The sequence below is a fragment of a genome, unplaced genomic scaffold (assembly GCF_019419815.1).
Source record: "Pyrus x bretschneideri cultivar Hongxiangsu unplaced genomic scaffold, Pyrus_bretschneideri_v1 Contig22, whole genome shotgun sequence".
Classification (NCBI taxonomy): Eukaryota; Viridiplantae; Streptophyta; class Magnoliopsida; order Rosales; family Rosaceae; genus Pyrus; species Pyrus x bretschneideri.
Window position 1 is genome coordinate 2,234,430 of NW_025999524.1, and position 17,837 is coordinate 2,252,266.

At 37.5% G+C, this 17,837-nt stretch overlaps 3 protein-coding genes across 3 annotated transcripts; 2 read left to right on the top strand and 1 right to left on the bottom strand.

Annotated features, from left to right (window-relative positions):
* The first annotated feature begins 7,674 nt into the window (after nucleotides 1-7,674).
* Nucleotides 7,675-10,341, top strand: LOC125477588 (protein GAMETE CELL DEFECTIVE 1, mitochondrial-like). Its single transcript, XM_048584877.1, has 3 exons — nucleotides 7,675-8,488; nucleotides 9,043-9,232; nucleotides 9,592-10,341. The coding sequence occupies exons 1-3, from the start codon at nucleotides 7,851-7,853 to the stop codon at nucleotides 9,799-9,801; spliced, it is 1,038 nt and encodes a 345-aa protein (XP_048440834.1). The 5' UTR covers nucleotides 7,675-7,850; the 3' UTR covers nucleotides 9,802-10,341.
* Nucleotides 10,342-10,482: 141 nt separating this feature from the next.
* Nucleotides 10,483-12,520, top strand: LOC103950838 (pentatricopeptide repeat-containing protein At1g26900, mitochondrial). The gene is given in 3 exon segments (XM_009362079.3): nucleotides 10,483-11,130; nucleotides 11,133-11,852; nucleotides 11,855-12,520. Coding segments are annotated over 3 exon segments (1,767 nt in total). The 5' UTR covers nucleotides 10,483-10,691; the 3' UTR covers nucleotides 12,463-12,520.
* On the bottom strand, nucleotides 12,376-17,797 carry LOC125477587 (PH, RCC1 and FYVE domains-containing protein 1-like). Its single transcript, XM_048584876.1, is given in 11 exon segments — nucleotides 12,376-12,855; nucleotides 13,051-13,153; nucleotides 13,156-13,339; nucleotides 13,436-13,582; nucleotides 13,819-14,067; nucleotides 14,069-15,913; nucleotides 16,031-16,204; nucleotides 16,411-16,491; nucleotides 16,633-16,722; nucleotides 16,797-16,883; nucleotides 17,054-17,797. Coding segments are annotated over 11 exon segments (3,102 nt in total). The 5' UTR covers nucleotides 17,102-17,797; the 3' UTR covers nucleotides 12,376-12,761.
* Between the last annotated feature and the right edge of the window lie 40 nt (nucleotides 17,798-17,837).

The following is a 17,837-nucleotide window of genomic DNA, read 5'->3' on the forward strand; positions in this document are numbered from 1 at the left end:
AAAATGATCAAAAAAATGTTGTAAATGAATAGTATCAAAATAATTTTTTAAAGTAAAAATATTATTTTTAGTTAAAAGGGAACACTACAATTAAAATAACGCATTGGATGGGTAGTTGCGCGAAAGACGATGCGAGTGCGACGAGTCGTAGGCAAACCAGATCTGCGGGGTCGTATGAGGTGGTAAAAGCAAATCTAGTGGCGACAAATAATATTAATGGGACCCGAGCGGGACCGGAGAGGAGCGCCCTCGATGCGAGGGGTGGGTGGGGTATGCAAATACGACAAGTGGGATACTGACGAGGCAATGCGTTGTCTGCCATCCATGGCACACTCATAGATGACACATGTACACTTATAGATGGCTCACTGTGCTATTAAAATAAAAATCCTTCGCTCCTTCTTAAGATACTTCGTGAGATTCAATACATTTCATGCGTATGGTCAAAATTATTCGTGTTACAAATATCTATTCGAAGGTATGGAAGAAAAAGTTAAATAAATGTCGTTTAGTCAATTGTTTCAAAAAATAAACAGACAGTTTGTAAATAATTTATGTATCCGATTTTTTATTTTATTTAATTTAATGACTAAGCGATATCATATTTTATTGTTTTTCGCACAAATAATCTTAACAAAGTATTTATAATATAAAATTTTATACTCATTACACGAAATTTTGTAAATTAATTATAGAACATCTTGAATAATCTTCTTGATCCATTGATAAAATTTAAAAGAGAAATGCAAATTAGATTCTCTCAAAAGTAGGGACTCTTTATTGATTCTCTATTGCTTTATATTTTTGGCACGATATTTTATAATGAACTTTGAAGTGACAGATAATCCATAAAGAATTTCTTATTATTTCTCAATTTACAATTCGGACTTTAGGATAAAATATCCATATAGGTCATTTTCTTCATATACATACTTGTGTATATTATAAGATGATATAGAATGGTTGTTTGATGTCATGGGGAATGGTGTTGTGATATGATGAGAGGTAAGATATTGTGGGATGGGGTCATATGCATCATGCATGGGGACCATGGATAGGCATATTTGAGATGACAAGGACAAAGGATGCAGTGGTGGCATCGTTTCTATCTCTGCATAACATGGTCGTATGCATCATGCATGGGGACCATGGATAGACATATTTGAGATGACAAGGACACGGATACAGTGGTGGGAAAAGAGATCATCTTTAGATTCCTTCTACTTAATCCTCCTCATCAAACAATACAGACTCTTAAAATTTGATTAAACGGCTAAAAATACAGACCCACTTTAAAAGTAATAATAACTTTAGTCATTTGATCAAATTTCAGGAGCCCGAATTGTTTGATGAGGAAGATTAAGTTGAAGGGATTTGGAGCAGTGGTGGCATCATTTCTACCTTTGTATACCTTGGGGACCTGCGAAAATAATAAGTGGGTTCGCAATTTAGATTTCAGCATTTATAGCAAGAATAAATTTAGAATTAAATAATAATTACCTTTTATATTATTTAATTTACAAAATTCAGTCTATAAATTTACTCTCTCTAATATTTTTCGTTATGTAAACGACTCTATCGTAGTTAGTTCTTATTAGGTGTCACCTTCATCTTTTGTTATTCTATACTTGTTTGGTTCGCATTAGTCTGCTTAACCAATGATTGTATTAAGGTGTCGTTTGATTGTCATCTTGTTTTTAATCTTTTTTATTGTATTTTAAATTTTTATAAAATTGAAACCTTGTTTTGTAAGCAATTTTTAAAAAATGCAAAAATTTGTAACTCAAATTTTGAAAACTCAAAAAATTTATTTTATTTTATTTAATTTTTAATTTAATTTTTTTAAACTAAAATTAATTATTGAACAAATTTTCCATTTTCAAATAATTAAAACTTTGAAAATTATCCACTTACCCGTAAATTTTTTATTTTTACATTGTAGTTTTCCCTCTCCCATAACCCTCATTTCTTCAATGTATTTTCACTCCATCACTAACACAAAAAAAAATTTAAGAATTAAAAACCAAAACATTAATCAAACAGCCCCAAATATTACGAATGAGGGTCCTCTCTGAATCCCGATGATCATCTAATCACATTCGTTTATCGTACATCGTACGGTCACATTTTTTCAGGTACTATTTATATTTAATTTCAAATAAAAAGATTACAATAATTTCTGATCTCACGATATACGATGAACGGATGTAATTGGAGGATTTCCGGAATCCTTTTAGGGAGTTTTAACGAAAAGCCGGTGGTTCTGTTCACTTTAATGAAAAACCACATTTTTACAGTAAAAAGTCAAACATGGTACTATTCATTTTAACCTTTATTTTGATCTTATCATTAAAACTCAAAGTTTTCAAGCCATTTTCATTAGTTTTCCTTAATTTTTAACCAAAGATGCTCTCACACACTTTTTTTTTTTTTTTAATTTTATATTTTTTAGTAGTTAGATGAAGATAATTAATAAATAAAATGAGTAAAATAAACACAAGTGCCTAAGAAAGAAAAATGTGTGTAATCATATGATAAGGATGAGAAAACGACTTTGATTCACACAGAATGCTTACATTCAGAAATCCTGAGACCGACATAATTCTTTTTATCTTGTGTATGATTTGTAATCAGAAAGGTCCAAGTTTAAAAAGAATCAAGGATTGTTTAGCATTTGTGATTGAATGTTTAATTAATTAATTAATTTGTTGATATAATAGCTGTTCAGCCCCGAACCTTTGGTTACTAATATAATGCCAGATGACAAGTTGTAAAGACAAGATAGACCTACGCGGATGATTAGATTAGTTGGACATTTTTATCGACATATTAGTTTGATATTGATGGATACATTTATAGGTAAATTATTCGAATTGTTTATTTTATATGTCTCGATTTATAGATCATCTTTGTAGATTTCTCTCTGATTTGGTTAGTTGTAAAGATGATATATAAGATGCAACTTGAAAAATAAACTGTTTGGATAATTAAAGTTTGATGTGTGAATCCCAGAACTAATTCTTTTTTTTATTTATTTATAAAAAACAAGGATCTCTTCTCTTAAAGACCTTCTATATCTGTATGTACTTGTGAAAATAACAGTGGCGGTTTTGTTGAAAGAAACTTACATAAAATAAATGTAAAGTTACTGTAGAGTTCAAGTAATAATGTCTTAGTATGTAAAGGATAACCTAGGTATATCAATGCACTATTACACGGAAAAAGTACGTTACAATCAATCTATTTCATGTAAGTTGTTTTGCCGCTACCGAAATATCTTCTAAAGTACTTTCATAGAAATTACGGTTGTTCTAGAACAAGAAGAAGAAAGAAAGAGATTTTGATTTGATTTTGTTTTGTTTTGGATGAATTATTCAAATCAAATCCACTTTGATTTGGCCGAGTGTTTGAAAAAATGGGCGACCGAGTAGACTTGAAGATAATTGCAAGGATCGTGCCGTAGCCGTTATCATCCAACCGCGTCACCACTTAGGCTTGCGTTATTTGGATCCTTCCCGAATTTAACCGATCAAACGTCTCTTTTCTTCCGATATTAGTGAATCAATTGTTCATGTATTCCTCTCCAAACTCTTACGAGTCAGTCCTACAATCTTTATCTCATCGCATGATTATAATAAAATGATTGATTTATTTAGGAAATTGTTATTAGCACTCCAGAAATCTCAATTTACACTCTTCATAAAAGCAATTTTCTATCTAATTATAGAAAATTTAGAGTGTAAAATGAGATTTTTTGAAATGATAATAACAATTTCCTTTATTTATTATGTAATTGAGTCAAAATAAAAAGACACTAAACACCATAAGTCACGCAATGAGAAGGCTAAACACAAGATCGTCGATTGAAAAATCTTAAAAATGATAAGATTTGCAAAACACAACTTATATAGTCGACTTGCTTTCGGTGATTATATTCCTTCCCTCCCGCAAGTGCACGACTTTTCTATCTCGCAATGTATACCTCTTCTTTCCTTACTCACAAGTCACAAATCATGTGATACCCTCAAACATATAAGTATTTTCGCCTCTCCAACTCACAACGAATTCTATATATTTTCATTTGTGTAAATGATTTGGTAATTTGAGTGTAAATGAACCATTCTTCTATTGCGTTAGTTAGGCTCAATCTTGCTATGGATACTGTGACAATATAACTTAATTAAGCGATTTAATTTTTCAACTTTTATAATACATGTACTAAACAGTTGTCTAAATTTGTATTAAAAAAGCACTAGTTCACTATTGTTAGGCCTCATTTTAGTCTTGAAAAAGTTGTATGAACAATCATGTGGTTGTACAATAATGCATGATAGAGATGGAGATTATGGTTGAAGCGTGCCTTCGTCGCAATTGCCAAGCAATTAATAAGAAAAAGGCAGATGCTCAACAAGGAAAGTGGTTGGCTTAGGGGAAGATTCCAAATTTGAAATCTCCACACAATAACAAGTGGAGAGAACCAAAGTACGTGTACGACTTTGTTAATTAAACACACAGCTAAAAGAGAAAGTGGGGTTTCATAATTGACACCCATTGATGAAGTATAGAAAGCAATTTGTATAGTACCAGCAAATCGGTATTGTAACATTTTGTGTCAATAATATAATGACATGTAAAGAGAAAGGAAATTGTTATTGGCATTTCAAAATTCTCATTCTACACTCAAACTTTCTATATTTAGAAAGAAAAATACGCTTGTAAGAAGTGTAAAATGAGATTTTTGGAGTGTCAATAACGTTTCTCAAGAGAAATTAATATATACTTTTGTATTATTTATACATAAAGCCATTTTGGTGATATATGAAGAAAGTTAAAGTTTCATCATAAAATCAATATACAATGTTGGGAAGTAACTCAACTTATTTATAAGTCTATGCAAATTTTTTTTTTCCATTAATGTACTATTCATTCTCAAGATGATCCCTTAAGCTTGGCGAATTTTCAAGCCTATGTGGTAAACACAAACAAAGTGACTAGAGCATGTGGTTGTTCGCTTCACATTTGAGACAACCAACTCTGATGCCATGAAAAAATTGAGGTGGAAAAACTAAATGTAAATGTAGAAAATAGCCCAACTCACTTATAAGCCTATCCAAGGTCCATTTTGTCATTAATGTGGGATTGATTCTTAACAATGTTTCATAAAAGTCATTCTTTGTGGTAGGGGGAGAAATATTTATAAGTATAACGAACATTAGTCATGTGGTGCATCATTTTCACGTGTTATAAAAGACAAATACTTATAATTTTATTTGAATAAAATAACAACGTAAGGTCTACTTAGTGCTACGGTCCAGTGTCTTCCTCCTCAATGGTAAGTAAAAGGTCTTAAGTTTAATTATCATAAAAGACGAATTTGAATTACATTATTCATAGTTTATTGTGAGGCTAAGCTCACTTCTCTCCTTAGTATAAATCATATCATTTCTTCAAAAAGAAAAAAAAAAAAAAAAAAAAAACTGAGGTGATTGTGATCAAAATACAATGAAAAATTATTTGCGAGACGTGGGAAGCTTCCTCAGACACAGGCTGGCCCTTAATAGCTAACACACAGTTGTGTGATTAAAATCTTGAGTTGGCTCGTAGCTTACGTAATTTCAATTCAAAATCATATGCCCCCAACCCCACCACTTTCCAATTTCCTGCAATATAAACAGCTCAGCAGGGACAGTGAGTAACCTTATTTGCAACTTGCGTTTGATGGTGATTGACCCTCTCCTGTCTATTTCTCTGCAATTAATTCTTATTTTTTAAAATATCTTCAATTCAAAAAGGAATTTTTTTCTCACCACTCTTATTATGATGTTCACCATCATATTAATTATCGTTGAATAATTTTTAATTTCGAGATTTGTATAATTGATAGATATAAATTTCAAATTTTAAACTCATCTAATAATAATAAGTATAATCATGAGCGTTATTACGATTTGAGGACAATGAGTAAAAATACACCCAACTTAAAAGAAATGAGTATTGACACTTATCACAATTTCTTCGTGACTACGTACACGTGTATTTTATGGGCTAGATGTTTCCACATATTACTTTGATTGGTGGAAGGCAGGATATGTCTAGACTGACAAGTACATTCATGAACTACCTAACTGTAAAAGGATCCTCACCGGATCTGTTTCTTAGGGATTGTAGGAATTCTATAATCATGATCGTTTATCGTACATCATAGTAAAAAATAATTTCAAAAATTAAAATTTAAAATTAAATATAAATAGTACCTAACGAAAACTGACCGCACGATATACGATAAACGGTTACGATCGCAGGATCCCTAAGATCCCTCGAAAAAAGATCTAACAAGGATCCTTTTCCTACCTAATAAGTGAATATTTATTGATTAGAAACCGCATTTTTCGTACTTAAAAAAATCACAACTTTCGTTTGGTGACTAGGATTATATTTGAGTGAATGACTCATAAAACTCAAGGTACATTGAATTTAGATAACGAAAATAACGTTTTGTTTTGAGTAAATCAAAATAAATTAGACGAGCGAAACTTGTTTTTCTAATCCTATCATTATGTTGGAGTTGAAATATACAAGTTCATAGTTTATTTCTGTATGGTCCATCTTCTGCCTTTAAATTGGACAAAATTACATTCAGTTATTCCTTTAACGTGCTTTGAAATTCAGAATATACTAATCTAATCTTGATTGTCAAATAAGTCCTACACTATTTATATATCAATGTAACACAAGAACCATTGAATTTATGAGTGTGTGTGTGTGTATATATTATTGAAGTAAGAAAAACAACTTCATGTTAAAAATTACAGATAAGGGATAAGACCCTTGAATGCATTGGACAATAATGTTCCATCGCCATGCTTGGCTAAACATGCTTTAGAACATTCATAACTAAGATAACACACAAAACTCGAAGCTGAGGTGGGCTTGTATAATGTGGCCCATCCCCTATTTGCGTACGTTTTATAGTTTTTGGGACCTAGGGGGCCCAACACCATTACTTATCTAAAGAAACCAAATAAAAATGAAAAAGAAGTAAAGTTTACCATGAAGCCAATCAATTTCACATGCCTTAGTCTTTGAGTTATAAGAATGAGAACTATATTAAAACTTTTCACCATTTTGAAACTTGCTTTTCAAATTTTGATATTGCAAATTGAATACTTTATGGTTTTTCACGCTTATAATTTAGGGTGACAATTTCAGACACGACACGTTATGCGAATTGAAACTCGCACGAATACAATAACTTACAAGTACACAATTGATATGAGTTAAACACGATTAGCATTGGTCAACTAATATCTTACTCACATGGCACATATTTAAATAGATAAACCTAAGCAAAACTTATTGCCACATCTATTCCACAATAGGACGCTCTGATTTTAAATTAGAGCGAGAACATCACTACCCTTTCATATTGGTGCCAACTTACAACAAGGGCATTTAGCTTTTGAGGTTAGCATAAATAGTGAGGAAAAGTGGGGGAAAAGGTTAGGAGTAGGATAAGTCGTTGTTTGATACCTTCCACAAAACACCAGAAAAGTGGAGGGAATTTGCTAATTATAAAAGTTCAGGATGGTAATTGGCTAAAACTATAGTTCAGAAAAAAATTTACCAACCATAAAAGTTCAAGAAGTAACTAGCTAAAATTAAAATTCATGGAGAAAATTGGTAGCGTCTTACGAGTCTCGGAGGAAATCGACATACGGCTAAAAAAAATGATATTAATCACAAAATTTTATTTGCTTTCTCTATGGGCCATATAGAACATTATCGGCTTCGTACGGCCCAATCTTTTATTTTAAGACCATTGAAATACATGGGCTTTTGGTTAGGCCCGTATGTTGTCTTCTTCCTCTCTGCGTCCCCGTCTCTCTCAAAATATAGGGTTTAAGCTTCCATTTCTGCGATTCTCTTCACCGATTCCGCAAACCATGCAGACCCTTAAACGCATAGCAACACAGACCGAGCTCCACCGACTCTCGTCCACAATCACCAAAACCCAATTCATTTCAGCCGCCAATCTCCGAGCCTTCTCCTCCAACTCAAAGAAAGGCGGCGGCGGCGGCGACGACGACTGGAACGACGCGTGGGAGACGGCGTGGCTCCCACCCGACCTCTCGGGAAACAACAGCAGAGCTCCATGGGAGACCGACGTCAATTTCTCGTCTCCCGAGTCGAGCATCGTGCTTCCGTCGGACGCCGACCCCGAGACGAAGGCGTTCGTGGAGGACATGAACGAGAATTGGAACGAGAGGCGGAAACCCAAAGAGGAATGGAAGCAGAATCAGCAGAGCGAGAGTGGGTCGTCGCTTTATAGCTTGGAGAGCTTGAAGAAGGACTATCGGGTGAAGAAACAGAGGATTCACGCTGGGCTTTGGATGAAGGAGATTGAGAAGCAGGAGGAGGCTAAATTGGTCGACTCGAATTCGTTTGGCGGTGGCGACGACATCGAGCGATTGCTTGATAGTTGCTCTGAGTATGTTAATCTTTCTCTTTGTTTATCTCTGCATATACATGAATGCATCTGTTTGTGTATTCGTTTGTAATGCGTTTATGTGTTTTAAAGTGCTTTTGGAATTGATGAAAGCGTTTTCCGATATCTAAACGCGTTAATTGACAAATTTGGCAAAAAAAAGTAAAAGTGCTTCGGGGTGAGAAATTCACCTTGAGCTAAAAGGGAAGCATTTCAAGTACTTTTGATTGAAGCTCTGGGCTTTTAAATTGAAATTTCGACATGATTATGATAAAAGCGCTTCCAATAAAACTGCTTATTAGTAGAAGTGCTTTCTAGAGAAGTATGGTGGGTTTGTTCTGCTTCATCAGTTGGTATGAACTATAGAATGTGAATGTTGTGCTATCAATTTGTAGTGGGTTATGCATCTGATTTCGATTGTTTTGCATTAAAGTCTTCAATTTTGCATAGAAGTTCCTGGATTAAATCTTTACCATCTGTTTGTTTCAGTGTAGTAGTGAAGTTTTTGGAGGTTGCTTGCGATTCACATTTTTGGTGTACTTTTTTAATACTTGCAGCATTTTTGACTCCCCTAACAACGATTTGGAGAACTCTAAAGCACCGAGTGCTTCTGACTACAAAAACAAACCTGATGGTTGGGAAACTACATCTAAGCCTCAGGAGGGAAATATATGGGAGATGACGCAAAGAGAAGAAGACATTCTTCTTCAAGAGTTTGAGCGTCGGATTGCATACAATAAATTTCAGGTGTGTATATTCAATCACACAAATAATATAAGTGAAGGGTACAATTTGTAGGATTAGCCTGAACTTTACATTGTTTGTGTGAACCTATTTCATATGTTAGAAAAGTTCATATCGTGAAGGTTTTGTAGTTTTAGTATAGTTCCTTTCTTGTTGAAAATGAGTACGTGGAAGAGCCATCGGATTTATAATTCAATCACAAAAGTTGCACATCGTTTTGATGCACCAGGCTTTGTAAAACTTTCGAAATTTGACCATCTGTCGAATGCTCTAATTGCCTCCCAAACAAATGACAATCTTGTTAACAATTTCTTTCTAATGTCTCGATGCTTACCGCTGGTATATATGGCATTGGCGTGCAGATTGCTAGTTTTATCAAGACTCACATATTTAGCCGGAGGAGACCAATTGATGGGTGGAAATACATGATAGAGGAGTTAGGGCCAAATGCGAGGAAAGGAAAGGGTTCTGTTTCAAGGCTACCAAGTCTATCCGATGCGTCAACCCAACCCTTCAAGGAGGAGAAGACTCCGATGAGCAGCGGCAGTCTTTCCCCCTATAAGGAAAGGTAGTTTGGTCTTGGGCCACTTTCATACATTCCGTTTCTGCCTACGGGAGATATCAGCACCGAATGTATTCCTAGTTACCGTATCACTTATTGCAAGTTTTGATATCCGGCTGTCTCATAGTACGACGGTACCATCCTTTAGGCAACTGAAAGTGCAATTAGTGCAAGTGAATATATGCCAAGATCCTATTGCCCACATTTTCGCTAAAATTGATCGACTACCAACGAGAGAAACTTACAAGCATGCAAGTTTTATGGTCGGTGGAGTTCAAGACCGGTCGGGAGACCAAGATGACATTATCCCAAACTATGTACGTGATGACATGTGAGTGAGTTAAAAAAAAAAAAAAAAGTGTGGTAGTCACTAGATATTGTCGTCCGAGTATTCTCGTTGCATGTAAGTTTTTCGCCGGTGTAAAGTTACATCAAAAAAAGATTTTGTGGTCGTCACTAGATACTATCATCTTGGTATTCCAATTGTATGTAAGTTTTTTGTCGGGGCAAGTTACAACAAAAAAAAAGTGCACGTGACAGTTACTAGATATGGAGTAGGATTCTTTTCTCTCTTATTCTCATTCACTTTCCTTCCTTCCTCTCACACATTGTTTTTGTCTATTGTTTTTAAAAAAAATCAATATAAAATGTTGACGTAGTTTAACTGTAACCGTTCAAGTAGGAGGGAAGGAAGGAGAAATAGAAATAAATTAGGAAGGGAGAATATCCTCGTACCATTAGATATTGCTAGCTTGGTATTCCAGTTGCAAGAACTTTTTGAACTTTTATTGAAAGCAAAAATTGAAGGATTTGGAGTTTTGGTATTTGAGTGTCTGCTTTTCTGGCGTGAGCTCGAAACAATTCAAACGTTGCCGCCGCCGTGCCAGCGCCGCATGGCTGATGACATTGATAGTCAAGTCGTCACGTCTGGGTCAAAGACTCACACTTTCGCCCACACACAACTCCGCCTTCTGCCAAGATCTCAGCCTTATTTTTCTATTACAATCCTGCAAAAAAGTCTCAAAAGTCTCACAAATCCATGGCTCCATGGTCAAGACTGGTCTCGACCACCTTCCTTTTCCCTCCCGCAAGCTTCTCGCCTCTTCCATCCAAGACATCCAATACGCCGCCGCCATTTTCAGCCGCATACAAAATCCAAATCTCTTCATGTTCAATACCATGCTCAGAGCCTACTCCATCAGCAATGATCCAAAGCATGCTTTTCATATCTTCAACAACTTGAGAGCTCAGAATATCACGCTGGACCAGTTCTCTTTCGTCGCGACGATCAAAGCCTGCGCTCGTGAATTGGCCATTGGGATCGGCCGAGGGATTCATGGGTTGTTATGAGGTCTGGGTTTGGACTGTTTGTCAATGTAAAGAATACCCTTTTGCAGTTTTATCGTGTTTCCGGAAAAATTGAAGATGCCCAGAAGGTGTTTGATGAATTTCCTCAAAGAAATGATTTGGTTTCGTTGAATACTTTGATGGGTGGGTATCTTCATGCGTCTCAGCCTCATGTGGTTGTGGATTTGTTCAAGCAAATGTGTAGTATCGGTTTTGAGGCTAGTGCGACCACCGTTTTGAACCTTTTGTCTGCCATTGGTGATTTAGAGAGTCACCTTGCAGGAGAGTGTATTCATGGCTATTGCATCAAGATTGGCTTCAGTTCAGATTTACATGTTCTTACTGCTTTGATTGATATGTACTCGAAGAAGGGGCAAATCGACTTGGGATATCGGATTTTTGATGGAGTTTCTGTGAAGGATGTTGTGTTATGGAATTGTTTGGTTGATAAGTCTGCAAAATGTGGCATGGTAGAAGAAGCAGTAGCCTTGTTGCGCCTGATGAAACTCGAAGGAATGAAACCAAATTCATCTACATTGGCGGGGTTGCTTTCGGATTGTGCTGCTTCTGGGTCTGTAAGTGTATGGAGTTGCATCAAGGATTATGTGGAAGATGAAAACTTGGCATTGGATGCCGTTCTCGGAACAGCTCTGATTGATATGTATGCTAAATGCGGGTTTTTGGACAGGGCACTTGACATCTTTGAGAGCATGGAAGCAAAGATGTGAAATCCTGGACTGCCATGATTTCGGGTTATGGTGTTCATGGGCAGGCGGGTAATGCCATGAGGCTATTTGACAGGATGGAAGAAGAGGGCTGTCAACCTAATGAGGTCGCTTTCTTGGCAGTTTTAAGTGCTTGCAGCCATGGAGGGCTGGTGGCAGAGGGAGTTAGATGTTTCGAGATGATGGTTTGCAAGTATGGCTTTGTGCCGAAGGTGGAACACTATGGTTGTATGGTCAATCTTTTGGGTCGTGCAGGGTTGTTGGAGGAAGCACATAAACTAATCGAAAGCTTGCCCATTAAGACTGATGTTACAGCATGGCGTGCACTGCTTTCGGCTTGCAGGGTTTATGGGCATGTTGCTCTTAGGGAATCAGTACAGAAAGTGCTAGTGGAACTAAAAGATGGTCATACCGCCAATTCAATGCTATTATCAGGTATTTACGCAATTGCCGGAAGGTTGCCGGATCATATAACAAGAGTGCAGGAAGTGGAAGATGAAAATAAGACGGGAGAAGTGAAATTTCGGCCTGTTCGAATAGAAGATAACCTGATCAAGGAAGCTGGACCGAGCTCAATTGAGATGGATAGTTATGTTTAAAGAACAGTGTTCAACTTGATATACAAAAAATAAGATTAGAGATTGATATTATTGGTACGAATCTAGAATTCTCAAATGTCTCTCATCTTATGGATGTCCTTTTCATTTTCCAATTTTTGGAAAATCTCTCCCTACAGTTTTGACATTCTATATTGTCAGTCTACCTGCGAATCCGGCTCCATATCCTTCGATCTATCTCTGCGGAATGATTTAGGGGTTAAAAAATTTACACATTCCGCTGAGGAAGAGGATCGTTGGATGTAAGCATATGAGGTTTGCACCGGAGAGCTGACAGCATCTTACTCTGCACCTTTTATATTGTGCTGCTCACATAACTTTGCCCCATTTTCAGCCCACCATCTCTCCGCTGCTTCTTCAGTGAAATGTCTCCGACTGTCGGACAACAATTTAAATTTCAGCAAACAAGATAGAGAGCATCAAATGTATTTCATCAATCTGCACCGTAGTATAAAGTCGATTGTAATAGAAAGAGAGTGAATTTTCTGCAGCCTAAGCCACGGCCTTAGATGTTTACTTGGTTGTACGTGTCAAACTGTGAAAATAAAGGGGGGAGGGGGAGAGAGATACCTGAAGCGAACACGCACAAGTTCATTACTGCCGCCTGGCAAGGAGCGTAGAGTTATATATACACCAGGTTCATCTTGTAGCACGCGCTCTAATTTTCGGTTGGTGATTTAGTTCCATTAGCTAAGATTCGATCCATTGAATTGCCGTTGGATAAAGTTTGCGAAGTAATTATGTTTGACAGAGAGGGCTCTTTGGATAACTGGTTTCGAAAGCTGATTGCATGAGAAATAGAACCTGTGTTGCAGTGACTGATCTGTCCTTCAGGCATTCTTTCAGACATCTCCTTTAACTGTTCGACAAGTAAAATCATTGTGATATTAGAAAATAATGGACAATAGGACAGTTTCAACGCCACACCCAACAAATAAACGAAAATGTTTGCAACCTGAGCAGTTAGAGACTTAATAACTTCTTTTGCAGATTTGCGTTTTTCAGCTTCATCTGCGGCTATTGTAGAGACCTCCTTCAATTTCTTTGATGTTCGTTGAAGTTCAGCTTCAAGATGTTGGGATTTGAGAGTAAGGTCTTCTACCTACATTGTTTTTGGAACAATATCAGCTTAGTGTATACACATTACTTTAACTAATTTTTGTATGGATGCAAATTTTAATCCAATTCCTCGGTTCATAAGCGAGGCTAGTTCCTCTCCCTTCAGCAGTTACAGAATGTCAAAGATTCAGACCCCAGAACTCACCAAAGATTTAGCTATATGCAAGGATGTCATTAGGTATTAGACTGTAGACATTGAAGCACTATAAAAAGGCTTACCTGTGTCCTTAAATGTATGATTTCTTGGCTCAAACTTCCATTTATAAGCTTTGAATCCTCAAGAATGATTTTTTCAGAAGACCGGCATGGACTTGACCTTTCTGAAACAGGAGATGTGTATCGAGAAGCCTTTTTAGAGGCAGGAACTGGAGGCGAAATAACTTTTTCTGAATCTCCAGTGAGAGGAGTTGATGCTTTTGTTAAATTAAAGCCCCCTAACTGCAAAGGTCCATTCAACACTGGGAAGACACTGATTATCATGCACTTCTGGTTTTCTTTCTTGCGTAAGCTGCTTGCTATCGCTCTGGTTGTTTGAGCCAAAAGATGAGAGTCTGGAGAGTGTTGCCCGCAGCATAGGGATCAGATTCTCTTTATCTGTCACCTCATTGGATTTAGGACACATATTTGGACTTCTAATTGTAGGACTTCGCACAGCAGAACTGGCTTCTGCAGCCTTCTTCAGTTTACTATAACACTCGTTGCACACCCGAAATGGCTTGTTCATATCTGGAGCCAGGGCAGCTTTCAGAGATTTCTTGCTGCTGCATGCTTTGCAGAAGACTAACCCACAGTTGTAACAATTGTGACGTTTTCTTCTGAAACCAAAGGGATTGTGACAATCAGAGCAAACGGAATGGTCAGCACTTGATACCCATTTATGAAGACAAGTGACCGCCGTTAGGTTTGGACCACATGCTACACTCTTGACTTCTTTATCCTTCATACAATCAACGAGGGTAGGTGTATGTCTGTGATCATTGTCTCTATGGCCTAGTTGCCCGTTTGAACCCCTTCCCCAAGTATAAACCTCCATCTTGGAAGTCAAAACCGCAACATGATAAGAACCACAGGCAATTTCTTCAACAAAACTATCTGCAATTTTACCCTCGACCAGAGTGGGAACTTTCCCATCAGCTGAAGGATTTCCAAGCTGTCCATAAGCAGCACTTCCCATCGTATATACTTTTCCTGAGGTTGTAAGCCCAACTGTGAGATTATGGCCGCAGGCTACATGACAAATGTTTTTATCAATCAATGCAGCTACGCATTCAGGAACTAGTTTAGATTGTTCATCACCATGTCCAAGTCGGCCTTTATCACCAGCACCCCAAGTGTAGAGCTTCCCATATGAAGAGTAACTAGAAGTCTCCGGGTAAGAAGATTCATTCATTACTTCAACGACTGCAGCAGTGTGCCAAATACCACAAGCAATCCTTCTTGTTCTTAGCCCACGCAAAGTTTCCACCTCCCGTGGCGTACTTGTGCTACTGTGATCTCCATGCCCTAAGGCACCAAAAGTATCATCTCCAAAGGTAAATAACTGGCCACCAGATGTCACTGCAGCTGTATGCCACGGTCCACAAGCTATATAGGATATGTGTATACCTTCCAAGTGACCGCATACCTTTTTGGGAATCCAGTGACTAACTTCACTTCCATGCCCAAGCAGGCCAAAATTATGAGTACCATCACCCCATGTATAGAGATCTCCAGAAAGTGTAACAGCACAAGTGTGATATTCCCCACATGCCACTAATTCAACATTCATTCCACTAAGAGTGTCAATGAGCTTTGGGTGGGAAACATCTGTATCGACACCATGACCAAGTCTGCCTCCTAACTCCTCTCCCCAGCTGAAGATTTCCCCTTGCTTGGTGACCAAAACAGCATGTCTGGCACCACAAGCAATTCCGTGAACATCTACGACCACTGTTGATTGCAATACCTTAGGCAGAAGAGCATCTGTCCTGAAACCATATGAGCTCCCTACTCTATCCACACCGCCTCCAAGTACTCCACCACCAACACCTTCGCCCCAAATTAAAACATCTCCTAAAGCATCGAAATCATCTTGACAAGAACCTTGACTAGACGAGCTTACAGCACTAGATAAACTAACCCGAAATGCTTCAGATGCAGAATTTCGACCATTGGAGTTATCCACAGATACAGGTGATAATGACGCATTCGAGACTGATTCAGCTTGTGTGGCACTCTTGGGGTTGGCAGTATAAGATATTATGTCAGCGAATGCTTGTCCTAATCTACCCTGTTGGATATTCTCCAAAGGAACTCCCTCAGTATCTCCTGGATCCTGTAGTATCACGTAAAAACACCAAGAAATAAAAAGTAAATGCCTGATACATCAAGTCAAGAGAACTTTATTCCTTTTTTGGTTTCCTTATAAAAGAAAGAACAAAAGATAAGTCACCCCAATACAGAATGGTGTCCTGGAGGGAGAATGTCGTCGAGTACGAGCATGGGGACTATCTATTGGTGTGCCCTCCAATCTTGATTCACTTCTCCAGTTCCGATAGTTACCTCGAGTGATTATTGCCTTAAGACCAACAAGCCAAACTTCAGCTTCATTCTTGTCTTTACATATCTGTCCAACAGGGAGGTAACGTATTAAACCATGATACTACAAATGTAATTTCTTAGTTGCTTTTTTCCTTCTTTTTCTAGCATAAGGTTCCCAGTTTTTTATAGGTCTTACGCGTGCAATGCAGTTGGAACGATGAACTTTGAACATGTTGGCTGTGAAACATTAAACTTGTTTTATGTACCAATACATGTAGCAAATATACTCACCAAGTTCAAGGACCTATCGTTGTGCAGGAGTGAAAATGATTGATACTCCTTTTCAGGCTGTGGATACCGCTGAAATATTGCCTGCATAGAAAAGCCACAATGATATTTACCAATATCTTTGGGAAGCAGGCATAAATGTTTAACAACATTTTCACGGTTTGATTGTGTAGTCGAGCTTTGGTGAAGATTTTATCGGAAAAGAGAACGGAAGCTGAAACTTACTGTACGCTGGCCAGGAAGAATTGTCGAAACATGACTAAGTTTAAGGTGCTTTTCTTTTTTGCCAGAGTACCATATCAACAGAGCCTCGTCCTGAAACAAAACCAGAATTATCTGAGAGCCAACAGAGCAGAAACGAGAGAAGGCTGTATGTGAAGCCAACTTACATTAGAAAGCCGAAATGAGCAGAATTTCGGCTTCCCTCTGCGTCCATATTTTAACAAAGTTGCACCTTTCTTAAGTGCTGTTATGGCCTGGAAACAGAAGGGGAAGAAAATAAACAGCAACATGAGCTACAGGTGTAAATAACACAAGACCATAAACTGCAATGATCAAGCTTAATACATCATTTGAACAAAAAACTTTGTCATGGTTCACTCAAATGGAAAATTCATGGGAATTTAAGTGATGAAAAAGAAGAAACCTGGTCGATATCCCTCTCGACCGGACCGCTTCTCTGGGGACTAGCCATTCAAGTTGCAATATCAGGTTTTGCCAGAAGTCCAAGACCCAACACCCATTTGAACACCACCACCACCTAATACCATAACCCAATTCCCAACTCCTCCCCATTAAACTTACAAAAGAGAATTGATTTGCTCCACCTCTAACCCATTACACCCACAAATGAACCTCAGCTCTCAACAACCTTGCAGCTCAAGAAACTCAACCCCAAAGCCTTAGAATTTCGCAATGCCGTAAACCCAAACCCTAAAACGCCACACACGGAGGGCTCCACTGATCAACACTCAGCTCCAAAACAGCTCAAATTACTTGCTCAGAAATCAGAGAACCCCTAAAATTCACATACACCGTCGAATTCCTCCAAAACTCTTCGAATTTCGTAATTTTCGACACCAAAACATACATTCTAGACCAAAAGGAGCGCAGATTAGGTTAAACGAAGATTGATTTCACCTGCATTGCGAGAAAGCTGAAGGAATTCGCCGAACGTCCGCCATTTTTCAAAAATCTGACGTCGCTCACTTACAAAAAAAAGAAACAGAAAACTGAGAAATTGGAAAAAAAAAATACAGGAAAATGAGAGGAGAAGTAAGGGAGCGCTCTGCGACGCCGGAGAGGTTGTCGTCGTCGTCGTCGTCAATGTGGAATTTGGCAGAGCTTTGTGGATTGTGGTTGTTTGATAGCTAACGTGCGACCTCTCTCATTCTTTTTCTTTTCTTTCTTGTCTTTTGAAGTTTTAACTG